Source organism: Alosa pseudoharengus, unplaced genomic scaffold (assembly GCF_046254945.1).
Source record: "Alosa pseudoharengus isolate Yale_2024_CS ecotype anadromous, Long Island Sound unplaced genomic scaffold, YU_APseudo_1.1 YU_APseudo_1.1_scf_23, whole genome shotgun sequence".
Classification (NCBI taxonomy): Eukaryota; Metazoa; Chordata; class Actinopteri; order Clupeiformes; family Clupeidae; genus Alosa; species Alosa pseudoharengus.
Window position 1 is genome coordinate 25,505,242 of NW_027468685.1, and position 15,540 is coordinate 25,520,781.

Consider the following 15,540-nt stretch of genomic DNA (forward strand, 5'->3'; position numbering starts at 1 on the left):
AGACTGACACTGAAGCAGACAGAGAAAGAAAGATAGAGAGCGGGAGAGTGACAGAGAGAAAAAGGAGAGGAGAGAGACAGAAAGAGAGAGAGAGAGGGACAGAAAGAGAGAGAGAGAGAAAGATCAGTCAGCTCCCTCCAGCTCTGAGGCTCTCTGACGGAGTGCCTTGTCTTGGGTCTCTGCTGAGAGAAACAGCTGCCCAATTTAACAGGATTCAGGGAGCTGCCCCCCCCTGCTGGAGAGGAGAGGCCTCCATGCTGAGTGTTTCTGCTCCCAGGGAGAGGGGGGGGGGGGTAGAGAAATTGAAGGACAGAGAAAGATGGAGAGGGATAGTGAGGGAAAGAGATGGAGGGAGAGAGGAGGAAGGAAGAGAGATTGAAGGACAGGGAAAGAGAGGGAGAAACAGAGAGGGGGGAAGGGTGACCGATAGATAAAGCAAGGGAGGATATGGATGAGGGAGAGAGAGATTGAAGGATGGAAGGAGAGGGACAGATAGAGGAATAGAGGGATAAAAAGATAGGAAGGGATAGAGAGAGTGAGAGAGATGGAGGAAGGGAAGAGAGAATGACAGATAGAGGGCTATAGGAAGGGAGATGGAGATGGAGGGAGGGAGATTAAGAGCTGGTGGAGGTGGCGGAGATGAGGAATAAACAGGGGTAGGAGGAAGAGGAAGAGGAGGCGGACAGGGATGAATGAGTGTGGCGCAGACGCAGGGGAATGTGAGAAGCCGTATGGGAAGCCATGCAGGACAGAAATACTGGAACACTGGAAATACTGAAACCACATACTGAATTTGCATGTCCACACTACTGAAACACTCACACACATACTCACTGCTCTGCTCTGAAATGCCACATCACTGAAACACTCACCAGACACTTGTGCTATACCTCGGAAATGCGTAGACACACACATACATTCACCACTTTGCTATATCTCTGAAACATTCACACACACATACATTCACCACTTTACTATATCTCTGAAACACTCACACACACATACATTCGCCACTTTGCTATATCTCTGAAACATTCACACACACATACATTTACCACTTTGCTATATCTCTGAAACACTCACACACATACATTCGCCACTTGTGCTATATCTCTGAAACACTCACACACACATCCAGTTATTACATGCTTCACACAACTCCAGTGAGACAATTTCCAGTTGGAGAGAGAGACGATTTTCAGTGGAAAACAGAGGTGATTATCATTGGGAGGGAGAGAGAGACGATTTTCAGAGGGAGATAAACTCTCTTCTCTTCTCCTCCTTTCTCTTCTTTTCTCTACTCTTCCCGTCTTTTCTCTTTTCCTCTCCTCTTTTCTCTTCTACTCCTCTCCTCCTTTCTCTTCTCTTCTCTGAGCCTGCCGTGGCCTGCATCACTGTTCCTGTAAAGATGCAAGCACTCTCTCACATACACACACACACATACATACATACATACATACATACACACTTTCTCTCTCATACAGCCACATACTCTCTCTCTCTCTCTCTCTTACTCACTCACTCCCTCTCCCACACACTTACACAGTTATCTCCATGCTCGAGTGCACTCTGTGCTCCACTTCTCTCCCAGCCCAAACACTGTCTGCAGTAGTCTACAAATCCCCCACCCCCCCCCCCCACTGGAAAAACCCGCCTTGTACATTACGCCACTCCAAAATCAATACTCCACATCAGACCCAGCCGGTCCCACTCACTTCTTGTAGACAGACAACAATACTCACATTCAGCCAAAACACCCACATACAGCCAGGACCGGAAAGACGGACTGTCTCGCGTCTGTCATCGCCGCTGAACACCCCCCCCCACACACACACACACACTGCACAGCAACTTTGTAAATGAGTTGCTGTCCTTGTATGTGAGATCTCCTCTCTTATCCCATGTGTATGTGTGTCCCACTTGGTGTGGCGTGTGTGTGGGTACACATTGGGCCTAGCCAGGCCTGGCGCCTGACAGAATGGTGCTAATGAATGCGTGGGATTTCCGTGTGTGTGTGTGTGTGTCTTTTCTTACTTTTACTTTTTGACGTTTTGCCGGTGACAAATGGCACAAGGGAACAGTAAGAGGATTAAGGCGAGTTTTGCGGGTCTGAAAACGGTGAGGAGGAATCTAAGTAGTGCTTCCTCTTCCTCCTCCTCCTCCACCTCTGTCACTGCCGCCACGTACCCATCAGTCATCCGACACGCTCCTCTGAGCCTCGCCGCTCGTACCCATCATCCCTCTAGTATACACTGTTGGAGAGACGCCCTCACTCTCCGGCACGCATCGGTCCCCGACCTGGCGCCGATCTGGACGTGCCAGATTACCTGATATGCTCCTTTGAGTTTCGCCGCTCATAACAGTCATGAGGAGAGATGACTATCACTGTGTATCATGTCTGAGGATATAGAGGAGGTTTCTACTGTAATTCTGTTTAGTAGAGGAGTGTGGTATGTAAAAAAGTTGAAGCTCCGCAGTTAATGTGCATTACAATACAGGCAGGTGGAGACTTTGAGGAGCGTGTGTGTGTGTGTGTGTGTGTGTGTGTGTCATACCTGTCCCATCACAACCTCTGGGCAACCATAATTATTTCATTTCTGCCTTAGTCAGGATGAGCTGGCAGGTGTGTGTGTGAGCCCATCGTTGGTCTCCTGTGTGTCTCAATTGTGTCAGTATCACCCCATAGAGAGCATCAGAACTCCACATCATGTCTGGCCCTGGCCCAGAGCAGATTTGGCACTGATATGGCACCAATCTGGCAGGAAACGTTCCAGATCGGGGCCAGATCAGCATCACAGTTTGCACCTGCTATCTGATACCAGTGTGCCTGATTAGCATCCGTCTGCCCAGTCTCGCCTTTTGTTATGCTGATGATTCACCAGACAAGTTCCTGGTTGATGCTTGTGGACGGTGTCACTGCTAGAGGCCACGACATTCAAACACAACAGTCAAGCGAAGTGCAACTGGAATTCAGAATGGCTCCATTCATTTGCCGTCAGGGGACTAGGGTGATGAGAAGTCGTTCTGCAAGCACACTTCGCAGGAATTGAGCATTGCGGCACTTTGAAATCTGTGCTCTCTGACTGACAGCTAAGTATTTTGTGGCTTGTGGTTGCAAGATGAGGTGATTTGAGTGACAGATGGTTTGAATTCTGATTTCGAGAGGTACTCCGGGCCAGTTTACTCAGCATTCCTTTGTAGGCGTTCATCACATCTGATTGTCCTATTCTTTAGGAGGCCTAGATAACAGTTTAGGGACCTGCACTACTGCACCACTCCATGGTCTTAATCAACCAGTTCCTCCTCATTCAGTTGACCAAGGACAGCAGTGTTTCCAATACATTGACTTATTTGTGGCGGCCCACCACAATATCAGCATTGACCACCACACAATGATTTTCCAGGTTGTACTAAATTGTGCTTAAATCTGGTTAGCATCATAACCACGCTGAGCTAATTTGTTAAAAACTGTTGCATTCAAGTTAATCTGCAAACCAACCACCACAAATGGATTTCAGTTCTGTGGGAAACACTGGACACTGTAACCTTCTCATGAGTTCAAGTTTATTGGAGCAAGTAGAGAGTTTTGTGACTTCATGGCAGTTGAGCGCAGAGACGATGGGTGACCCACTTCCTGCGCCGGGCTGTTGGGCCGATATCTGGGAGACTGTGTGTACGTTATGCAGACAGGAAGAGGCGGCGGAGCGCTGCACGTCGTGTAGCGGAACCGCTGAGCGGCTCCATAGCAGCGATAACGAAGATCACTCTTCTAGTTCTAGATCTGCCTAATGATCCGTCTCCTCTCCTCTCCTCACACTCGCTCGCTTGGCACTGAAGGCTAATTTAACAGTTTAGCATCAGTAACTCTCTCTCTCTCTCTCTCTCTCTCTCTCTGTCCCCTTCAGAACCAGGCCGCAGCCGAACGCCTTCTATAACAGCACCGCAACTCTGTTAGTCTGGACGCAAGTTGATGTTGAGAGACTAGTTTTTTGACCTCTTTGTTTTCCAAAGTACAGGCAAAGTTCAGTATTCATTGAGTTGGTTCTTAGATTCTGAAGTAGGCCTACCTACACAGGGCTAGACTTCAGTCATTTTCATTCACATTCAATCATCCATCCAAAACAATCCGTATTCGCAGGTGGAGACTGCTGTGAAGTTGGAGTAGTATGCATATGGAATAGTAATGCGTTGTACTAGTATAGTAGTGTGCTGTTGTATTACGCTAAATTGCTTGGTTTCACGTGACGTCACATTGCTGCTTCGCGACAGCGCGAAATTCAGATGGAGGGCAGGAAGTGAAGTAGCTGAGGATCTGCTGTCTTAAATGGTACATATTTGAAGATGTAGAGGTTCTACCCTACTTCTATGTGGTATGATTAATGTTTGAGATCTAGTCTAGTTGATATAGCATTATTAGCCTACATGAGGAGTAATGGTTGAGAGGTTGCTGTCATTGTGTAGTACATCTGAAGATGTAGAGGGCCTTTTGTAATTCTAAATATTAGAGAAGATGGATTCTATGCTAATGCTGTGTTGTACGGAAAGAAGAAGCTCCACAGTTAATATGCATTGAAGTACATGTGAGCTGGTGGAGATTTTGACAATGAAGCTGTGTATTATAGATGAGGAGCAAGAGCCTCTGCAATCATGCTGTGTGTGTGAGTGTGTTATTGTGTGTGTGTGTGTGAGTTATATGTGAGCTTGCAGCGAGCCTCTCCACAGTGGTGTAATGGGAAATAATGTGGTGGACTGCACGCTGGGAGATGAGGTGTTTGATCAGAGCTCTGTCAGACGAGGGTTCACTGAGTTCATGCAAATGCCCCCTCTTTCCGAGCAGCAGGGCAGGGCAGACACTGGGAGCCCCCTCTGCCATATGTTAGCACGACTTCACATTCACTCTTCTATTGACACCATTTTGTGTCATTTTGCACCATTGTTCGCACTTGCGGAATAATCATGCTTAATTTCACGTAGATGTTTTTTAAATTTATTGAATGATTATAAGGAATGACGTTTCATACATATTATTGATTTATACAGTATGAAATACACATTACATTTAATATGCAATATTATATGATGAATAGGCTTAGACAATATTACGGGTAATATACATCTGATATATATATATGAAATTCTTCAGATTTTACATTTTCTTTGTTCATAACTGTTAAAAGTGTGTTAGGTGAGATGAAGATCTGTGTCCTGTTGGCATGAGTGTGTGTGTGTTTGTGTTTGCTCCGGCTTGCATGGCGGCAGTATCTCCTCTGAAAGGCCTGTCCTGCTGTTTGTTTTAGACGCCATTATGACCTTGTTTGTTTTTATTGATTGTGTCTTGGCAGCAGTCACCTGACACCATCCCTGGACCGAGCGCTGGACTCCCCCGACAAAAGGTAGGGAAATCCATAACCACACACACACACACACACACTTTCTGGTCTTGGGTAGAGACACCTGTGCCCTGAATACACAAAGCAATGACTGCATTTTTGGCACATCCCCACAAACATGTGCAGCTATGACATCATGCAGTGCACACACAAAGACACACACTCCCACACACCAATATTCATCACTGCAACCAGATTACAATTATCTTTCGCTGTGTGTGTGTGTGTGTGTATCTGTATCTGTGTGATTCAGAGAAAAGTATATAGAAAGAGTGGGCAAGTGAATAGATTTTAAAAGAGTGTGTGTGTGTGTGTGTGTGTGTGCTGCTGCATGCACACGTGTGTATGCATGCTTAATCAGAGGTCCCTGAGGAAGGCCCTGAAGCACAAAGGGGCTTGTGATGTTAATCGGTACTCTTCGTGTTGATGAGGCCTCCTCTCCTTTCCTCTCCTCTCTTCTCTTCTCCTTCCCTTCCCTCCTCAGCCCTCTCTTCTTCCTCCTCCTCCTCCTCCTCTTTTTCCTTGTGCGATCCAAGCTCCTCTGGTTATCATAATGGGGAGCACGCGTCTCCAAAGCCCCCCCGTAATCCCTCTAACATGCCGGAGCCGTTAAGGTGCAGCGCACAAGCCGGCTAAACGACCGGCTAGTGTTACACGTTTTTGCTAACCGCTGTGCCTCTCAGGGATGGCGTAGATTACAACAGCCAAGAGGAGGAAAAATTACTTTGTGAAACAATTAAGCTTAATTGTTTTCTTTTTTTTTGGAGCAAGCTGTAATACCTCCCCAGGTGATTTACAAGACTGATGTGATTTTCTGTGATTTGGCTCAGGAGAGATGGCACTTGTTGTGAGTCTCTTCCTGACTCTTCTGTAGTTGTCTGTGTAAAGCTGTAAGCAGTGCTGTATAATGCATAGACCTCATGTATTTGAAACGGTTCAAGGTTCTAGTACATCAAGCTGCACAGAAGGTCCATTTCTTTGACACGAGCAAAAATACGATTTGGTTGTAGCAGGCAGCTTTTGCCCTGTTTCTGTCAAAACATGTGCCATGCCTCTTAAATGTCTTCAATTAAACCTGATTGTTTCTCAGCAAATGTATTGAACTATTTATAGTTATTATATTACATAATTTAAGAAGCCTAGTTACGTTGCTGCAAATTAGTAGCCATTGCTGAACATATTGTCAGTGGCTGGATGTAGATGTCTCTCTCTCTCACTCTCTCTCACTTTATCTATCTTGCTCTCTTTCTTTCTCTCTCTCTGTCTCTTTTTCTTTATCCATCTCTCTTTCTCTCTTTCTTCATTTCTCTTTCTTTCTTTCTCTCTCTCTCTCTGCATGTTAGACTCCAGAAAAATATGTCTCCACGTGTTTGACAACTCCTCCAGCAGCGCTAATGTAATGTTGGAGAGCTGAGTCATATAGGCAGATTTATTAGTCGACTACTGGCGGGACGACGAAAGAATGAGGGAAAAAAAAAAAGAAAGAGTGCGGAGGAAGACAGGAAGTCAGAACAAGAGCGATAAACGGGAAGAAGGGGGAAATTCCAGACGCTCTTTCCTGAAGTTGCTGTTTGATAGGACAACCTGTGGGATGACATTATTTGTTATGCAAAATAAGCTATTTTTAATTATTATTATTTGTCGGGGAGATTGCTATGAAATCATCCTGTGTTTTATGTAAACAGGTGTGTGTATGTGCACTGTGGTGGTGCTTGTCATCTTTCATAGCGTGTGTGTAACAGAACTACAGATGTACAGTAACACACATGAAACTGCTTCTGTGTGCTTCAGGCTTGAGCTTATGTATCCTCCTACCCCACAGTCAAAAAGAGAACTCATTCAAATTGTATGCAAACAGACACACACACACACACACACACACACACACACACACACACAGACAAGGTCACAGCCAGCCTAAAACAAACAATGGCAGACGAAGAAGCACATACTCACACAGACACACTCATTCGCAGATAAACACAAATACACACACACACACACACACAGGGTTCATGACTAACATCTGTTGGTGTGATTTAACACACATCTATGTGTCTGTGTGTGTTGTGTCAGACGTGCTCCCAGAGTTTCCCGTGTGCGGGCCGAGCGCTGAGGAATGCCTTCCTGTCCCATGGACCCTACCCGGCCAAAGACAAGATCCACCTGGCGCGCATCATCAGGTCAGGCCTTCTATTTGTGTGTGTGTGATAGATATTTTGTTTAGACTTTTATCTTTGTCTGTTTGTGTGTCACATTTATTTTGGAATCATCAGGCTAGGCCTTGTGTGTGTGTGTGTGTGTGTGTGTGTGTGTGTGTGTGTGTGTGTGATATTTTACATTACATTACATTACATTTAGCAGACACTTCTTGACCAAAGTGACTTACATATGTCAGCTATATTACAAGGGATTACATTGTCCCCGGAGCAACTTGGGGTTAAGTGCCTTGCTCAAGGGCACAACGGTGGAAGCTGGAAATTGAACCAACAACTTTCAGGCTACTGCACGCTAGCCCAGCTCCTAAACCACTACACTACCACCGCCCACATTTTGTTTAGACTGTTATCTTCATTGTCTGTTTGTCACATATTTTTTTAGAATCATCAGACTATGCCTCTCTCTCTCTCCCTCTTTTTCTTTCTTTCTTTCTCACTCTTTCTGTATGTATAGAAACTAATTATTGTAATTTTATCTCAGTGCTCTTCAGTACTTCAGAGAGAAAGGGAGAGAAACAAATATTGTGTTTTTCTGTCAGGGGGTCTGTTATTTATAGATTTATTTCTGTGTTTTTATATGTGTGTGTGTGTGTGTGCGTGTGTGTTTATAGATTTATCGTGTGTCTGTTCATTTATTTATTTTTAGCGCTGGCTTTTATCTGCGCCTGATGAAAGACCGCCATGTACCTTACCAGACAGTCAAGTGAATGGACTATTGATTCCTGAGTGCCTTTGTTGTGTGACTGTGTCTGTGACCCTGTGTGTGTGTGTGTCTGTGTGCCACAATAAGATCCTGTTCAGCTCAGGTAGAATTAGTGTTGGACCATGTTTGGACTGGATTGGAGTGGAGTGTGTGTGTGTGTGTGTATCTGTCTTGTAGTGTGGGGGTGTGGGGCTATCAGGGTAGGTGAATGCTTGTTTGTGTATGTGTGAGCGTGTTTTTGTGGTTATGTGTGTTTGTGTGCCTTTGAGGTTTTATATGTGCATATGTAGTGTGTGTGTGTTTGTTTGTGTGTGTGTGTGTGTGTGTGTGTGTGTGTGTGTGTGTGTGTGTGTGTGTGTGTGTGTGTGTGTGTGTGTGTGTGTGTGTGTGTGTGTGTGTGTGTGTGTGTGTGTGTGTGTGTGTGTGTGTGTGTGTGTGTGTGTGTGTGTGTGTGTGTGTGTGTGTGTGTGTGTGCGCATATGCTGGGGGGTGTTAGCTGAGTCATCACCCCCTCGGTATCTGCTGTGATCGATGGCTCTCGGCCAGACTGCACTCCCACTGGAATGACACCACCCGCAGCCAATCAGAAGGGATCTGTATCCTGAGGGGAAGTACTTGGGGAGACATGGAAATAGTAGAATGGAGGGTGAAGAATGAAAAAAAATATGTAAAAAGTAGTACAATGAAAAAAATATGCTGAAAGTGTGAAATGGAGAAAGAGAGAGTCAATGAATGAATGAATGAATCAGGGAGAAGGAGACTGAGCAAGGTGTGTGTATAGGGGCTGAGTGTATGGTATGTACTGTTCTAAGACCCATAGGTGTGGTTAGGAGCACAAACACTGACACAGAGCCAACCTCACACATGTTCCGCTCAGGGGACACATGAAACGTACAGTCACACTGCAGTATTAACAGTCTTCTTGTTGCTGTTTATCTCTCACTGTGTGTGCGTGTGTGTGTTTCTAGGAAAGGACTTCATGCTGGAGTTGTTCTGTGTCAGTGTGTGCATATTGGTGATGTGTTTGTCCAGGTATAAGTTACTTACTATAAGTATGTGTACAGTCGGTCCTGCATATTAGGTGAACTTGCTGAGGGTGTGTGTGTGTGTGTGCGGATGTGAAATGTGTGTTTTCCTCTTCAGGATCCGATGGCTTAATCGTGCAGTTATTGTTTGAGCAGGGTGTTTGTCCAGACGTGTCTGTGTAACCGGTATACCACGTGTAGGTTTCTCCGTGGGGTTACAAAGAGGCCTGTCCAGTCATTCACAAGCTGTGTGTGTGTGTGTGTTGTGTGTGTGTGTGTGTGTATGTGTGTGTGTATGTGTGTGTGGGTGTGTGTGTGTGTTTTAAGATGAGCTGCAAAGTTGTCACTGTGTGTTTGTACTCTCACACATGTTTGTATAATGTGTTTGAAATATGTGTGTGTTTGTAATATGTTTGTCTCTTCAGGAGGAGTTATGTGCAGTGTATGTGAGGTGTAGACCAATGCTGTTTCAGGTGTTTGAGTAGTGTGTCTGTGTGTCTATTTGTGTATGTGTATGTGTGTATGTGTGTAATGTCTTAATGTATGTGTGTTACTCTTCAGGAGCAGCTACAGTATGTGGGTGTTGGGGAGCAGTGTGTGTGTGTGGTGTCTTAATGTTAGTGTGTCTGTGTGTGTTTGTGTATGTGTAATGTCTTGATTTATGTGTGTTTCTTATCAGGAGGAGCTACGATTTCTTTTTTTCTAATTTCCCTTCCTACCCAAAACATCCGGGAGGGCCGTATGAAACCTGCTGGCGGGCCTGATCTGGAGGAGCTGTGTGTGTGTGTGTGTGTGTGTGTGTGTGTGTGCGCGCGCATGTGTGTGTGTGTAATGTCTTGATGTGTATGTGTGTTTCGTACTGTATCAGGAAAAACTACAATATGTGGGTAGAGTAGAGTAGTTGAAGAGTAGTGTATGTGTGATGTCCTAACGTGTGTGTGTGTGTATTTCTCTTCAGGAGGAGCTATGTGGGAGCAGTGTTTGTGATGACTTAACTAACCTAAACGTGTGTGTGTGTGTTATTCCTCAGGAGGAGGTATGTGGGTGTGGAGCAGTGTGTGTAATGTCCTAATGTGTGTGTGTATTTTTCTTAAGGAGGCATTATGTGGTTGTGGAGTAGTGTGTGTGTGTGATGTCCTAATGTGTGTGTGATGTCCTAATGTGTGTGTGTGTGTGTGTGTGATGTCCTAACGTGTGCGTGTGTTTGTGTATTTCTTTCCAGGAGGAGCTATGTGGGTGTGGAGCTGGTGCAGTGGCTGCTGGAGCAGTGTGTGTTTGTGCAGTGCAGGATGATGGGAGCCAGGATCTGGCAGGTGCTGCTGGAGCTGGGTATCCTGCACTCAGGTACACCCCCCCCCTCCTCTCTCTATCTATTTTACTCTCTCTCTCCCTCTCTCTATCTCTCTGCCTCTCCCCTATCCTACTCTTCCTTTCTGTCTCCCTCTTTCTCCCTCTCTGCCTCTGCCCTTCTCCTGCTGTCCCTTTTTCTCCTTCTCTCTCTCTCTTCCTCTCTCTCTCTCTCTCCCTCACCCATACCTCCATACATCACCTCTTTATTAGCCATTACATTGTGCTGCTGGTGCAGCTCTGCTGGGAAGGTACAGAAGGTTCATTCTCTTCAAATCTGCTGCAGGTGCAAAACTCTGACTGTAATGACCTAGTCGTCCGCATAACCGGAAGTGACATCACACGATGCCGTTGTAAGGCAAAGCTGTGAAAGCAAACAGCAGGCGAAAATCAGTGTTTTGCATGTCCTTGTTACAATTCCAAAACATTGTTGTGCAAGTGGTACTAATAATAATGTGCAACCAGGTGTTGATAGCTTTTTGTTATGGAATAGTCAAGCCATGGCTATGATGTCAGACAAATGGAACAAATCCATAACAGGAGGAGACTCTGAAACAGATATGGCCCAAATGTGGTCCAAGTCCAGCCCAAATCAAGACTGTTTTACACTGGGCTGTAATTGGAATATGTTTACAGTCAGTGCAGTTACATGCACAAAACAATTGGAGTAAAGCTGCAATCCGAGTATTATCAAAATTTGGAATACTCCAGTTTGCATGCTAAGTGAACAAGTTTTTTTTTTTTTTACTTATTTTTAATTGTTTTACTATTTTTATTTCTATTTATTGGGAATGTATTTATTGGGAATGTAGAATGTAAGAAATGTAGGAATGATAATAAACCATCTTGAATCTTGAAAAATCCATTCAGTCGGAGAGCTCAGTTTACATGACGTTTTTAATTAAAGAATAAGTAAAGAATTTAAGTAAAGAATTTAATAGGAATGAAATCTAATTGTTTGTTTGCATGTAACTGCACTGAATCTATGAATGTGTGACTGGTCCGAAGCCATTCCATAGATTTTCTCTGTTCGTGTTTTAAGGAAATGGTTTACATGGCATCACCCCACACAGTCAGTCAATGAGTAGGTCAAACTCAGGGAATTGACTCCCTCTCAACCATCTTTAACCAAAGTAGATGGCTTGTGTTCTTTGACTGGATCAGTGGCTCCGATGACCCCTTTAGTATTGATGTCAAGTTGAGTTGAGAAATAAGAATTGACACTGATGTTTCTCCACGGAGAGGACGTGACTGAATCGGAGGTGAAATTGGGTTAAGAGGAGAATCAAAAAGATTGGCCATGTGATTGCCTCACCTGGTAAACAACCAAGCCAGACAAACTCAATCACCCACCGACCGATATGGTCATACAAGATTCAGACCAACTCAGTCGCCACCGGTGTGATACTGCAGTGCTATCTCTGATCAATGGAACCATGTAGCAGCAACATGATTCCCTGTCCAATATGGATCAATGAAACAACAGAGATCAATGCTCTTGCATCAGTTTGATAACTTCTTCATCAGCTCTGCGACCCCTGTGCCTATTGCCCTTTTCACCTTTCACCTTTCACACTTGCAGCAATCTCGAATGTTTCTGTTCAGTAGTTCCATGTTCACATTCCAATATCAGTCCAATACAATACTTTTCTCAATATGGCCTGTTTTGAATGACCTGTGTGTGTGTGTGTGTTGACCCACAGTGGACCAGCGTGTGGTGTTTGAGGACTCGAACACCTACTACCAGTTCTCCTTTGAGGAGTGTGAGGCGCAGGGCTGCGAGTTCCGTAACGAGGAGGAGTGGCAGAATGGCGTCAGACTCCTCACACAGCTGGTGCCCTATGTGCAGTTCCGCGTCGTCAGCCCGTGAGTACACACACACACACACACACACACACACACACACACACATAGCCTTTTTGTAATATACGTATGCTTTGTCTTCTGTCATTTGTGGCTATGTCTCATGTTTGTCTGTTGATACTGTCATGTGTGGCTAATAGAACATTAGTTATTTGTAGTTATTTATGAGTATTGACTAAAATAATATATTATATATGCATTTTAAAAACAAACTTGTTTATTTTTAAATAATATTGTCACAGTGGAACAGAGGAACATCGAAATATATTAAAGTTAATAAATAATAAATAAAATGTATAAAAATAGAAACTTAAGATATGAAACTTAGTCTTTTGAACAAAAACACAATAACAACAACAACCAAATCAAAGTTACCAGTATTAAAAGACTTGGTAAGCTTCATAAATATAACTTTGAACTAAGACTTAATAATTACAAAAATTACTATTGCCTTATAAGCTACCTTATAATTACAATGTCAGCTTGCTTATCCCTTTACCTGCACTTTTAAAATTATTTCCATCAAGCTACATCAAACCATTTTCAATCATCAGTTGCTGTCTGCCTTCTAAAACCTACTATTTAGTGATCTAAATCCATTATGTAACTTGTTAATGCTGCGGCTGAACGACAGTCTGAAACGCACACTTGGCGTCATTGGATTTCACGTGTAAAAGATAAGCTAACTTTTATGCACAAGCTACGTTTTGCACAAGCTACGTTTGATACTTTTTCTCACTCCTCGCACGTCTAACTTACATTTTACAATGCAGGGACTGTAACTACAGATATACTAGTAATAAATACAGTAATCATTACTTTATTAAGGCAGAATAAGTTCGTTGTGGTTTCCAAGCTCATTAATGTTAACGTTAGCGGTCTTCCACTGATATTCATGGCAATAGCTAGCTTTGTGGTTAGCTAGTCTATGATGAGCAATAATTTAGCAATGGATAACGTCATAGGCTACTGCAAATTGTAAAACATACGCTTTCAAAATAACAGGCCTGGGAGAGATGATACGTATCACTGCTAAAACTGTCACGCTATTAAAGAAATACATCTTCAGTCACATTGTCAAAAGTTAAAAGGACAGACAGTCAACTACACTGTAACAACGTAACGTAATTACTAGCTAATTCCGCTTCACTCGGCTTATTTACCAGCAGCAAAACTGGATGTTTTCACGAATATTGTCATGCTTATTTGAGTTAAGAGAATTGATGGGGATGTTCTTTGAATTGTTATTCAAGCAATGTATGTCTCATGACCAAATCACCATGAACACTTCACTGATGATCTCACTCGCGGATAACTGGTTCTCTCTGCCCGACTCTGGCTGGATCAGCAGGTTGCAGGATGTGTGGCGCCGCTGGCGCGTTATACACGAGTGAAAGATATGGACAGAGTAGACGTCAAGCGGGTGAAGCAAATTTCAACCGTTTCCTGTTGGTCGACGAGGCTTTCTGCGCAGTCTCAGGGGACGTAAATGTAACCAGAGCCCTTCTAAGGAGAGCCTCCCCACTCTCTATTAACCCTTAGAACCCTAAGCTGTTTTTAGGGCATTTTCACTACCTTTATTCATAAGGATTTATTCTGGTCATTGTAAGTGCCACACACATATATTACATATTGTTTTTTTCAGGAGAGTTTAGGCTATTCAGATCTGCCATCATTTCATGTATTAATACTAGCATTGATTTTATTTTGATTTTTAAAGAATTAAAATATAAAAAGTGTATTATAAAAATTCTTATATTTCCACATGTATCTCACCACTGCAAGCTCACAGCTCTACATGCATTTCATGTGTGTGTAGGGCAGACTGTCCTGAATCGGGCAATATAATTGCCATGTTGGAGGGATACTCTGGGGCTGAGCAATTTACAGAAATATTTGCTGTGTGATTTACGGAAATAAATGCCATTTTTTATTTAGTGATGAAAAATGACCTTTCTGCGCTCCATATCTGTGACACGAACTGATCTGACCTGACTTGACCCGAGGTAGCGTGTTAGCCTGCGTGCCTGTGTGTATGCAGTCATAATAATTCTCAACTCTTTACTGCATTGCCATGAACAAAGTAAAGGCAAAAAAGGTGTTTATTTGTTGAACAAATTGGGATGCAATGTGAGCCTTGAATTGGATGCCATGCAGGAATTTGCTAGGATCTCAAAACCGGAATATGAACATGCTTTGCCATAGAGAAACACATGATAGCATTGGATTATAAACATGCTTTGCCACAAGAACAGACACAAACGTGGGGTAAGTCCAGCTATGAAGTTATTATTTTGCTGTCACTTCTTCTGTTTTATAACCCAGAAGGATGTACTTGGTATCAAATGATAGCTCTGAGTCTCCTCTTTCATCTGACATGCGTGGCATATCTATGCGATCACGGGTCCGCGAGTAATTCAAACGAGAGTAATGAGTGTGCAGCGTTGGTTTGTGTACATGACGTTATTATTTTGCAGTCACTTCGTCTGGTTTTATAAGCCAGAAGGATCGATAAACATGGTACCAATGGATAGCCCTGTGCCCCCTCTTTCATCTGATATGCTTGCCATATCGATGCGATCACGGGTTCGCGAGTAATTCAAACTAGAGTAATGTGTGTGCAGGTGAATGCAGAGAAGTATAGACTGTAAATATGATGCAATTTGATTTAATTTCATGATTTTTTTTAATTTTCATACTTGATCGTACAGACAAGTGTGTAGTCTCGTTGGAAAGCCCCACTTCTGCTCTGTCGTGCAATAAAGGTTTCATCTCGCTGCGATGAACCGTTCCGGAGCAATGTAACAGAGAAGAAAGGGTGTGTTTTTTGACGCACTTTGCGTCAATCGGGTTCTAAGGGTTAATCCCATACAAACCGAATTTGGCTGCAGTTCACCAGAGTTCACCTAGATGGCGATCGCGGGCGAGTCCAAAATACATGGGGTCCTATGGAGCTACATGGCTACATTTGTTGTTTTCACCTATTTAACAAC

General features: G+C 43.7%; 1 protein-coding gene across 2 annotated transcripts in view; it reads left to right on the top strand.

Moving 5' to 3' along the window:
- rapgef5a (Rap guanine nucleotide exchange factor (GEF) 5a) overlaps window positions 1-15,540 on the top strand; it is a 78,276-nt gene that overhangs the window by 6,989 nt on the left and 55,747 nt on the right. Inside the window, exons 2-5 of one of the 2 annotated variants that reach the window (XM_076302144.1) lie at window positions 5,343-5,393; window positions 7,467-7,573; window positions 10,560-10,681; window positions 12,388-12,550. In XM_076302144.1, the coding sequence (XP_076158259.1) occupies window positions 5,343-5,393; window positions 7,467-7,573; window positions 10,560-10,681; window positions 12,388-12,550 (443 nt within the window). The remainder of the gene's footprint in view (window positions 1-5,342; window positions 5,394-7,466; window positions 7,574-10,559; window positions 10,682-12,387; window positions 12,551-15,540) is intronic. The other variant, XM_076302145.1, reaches the window with a different exon arrangement.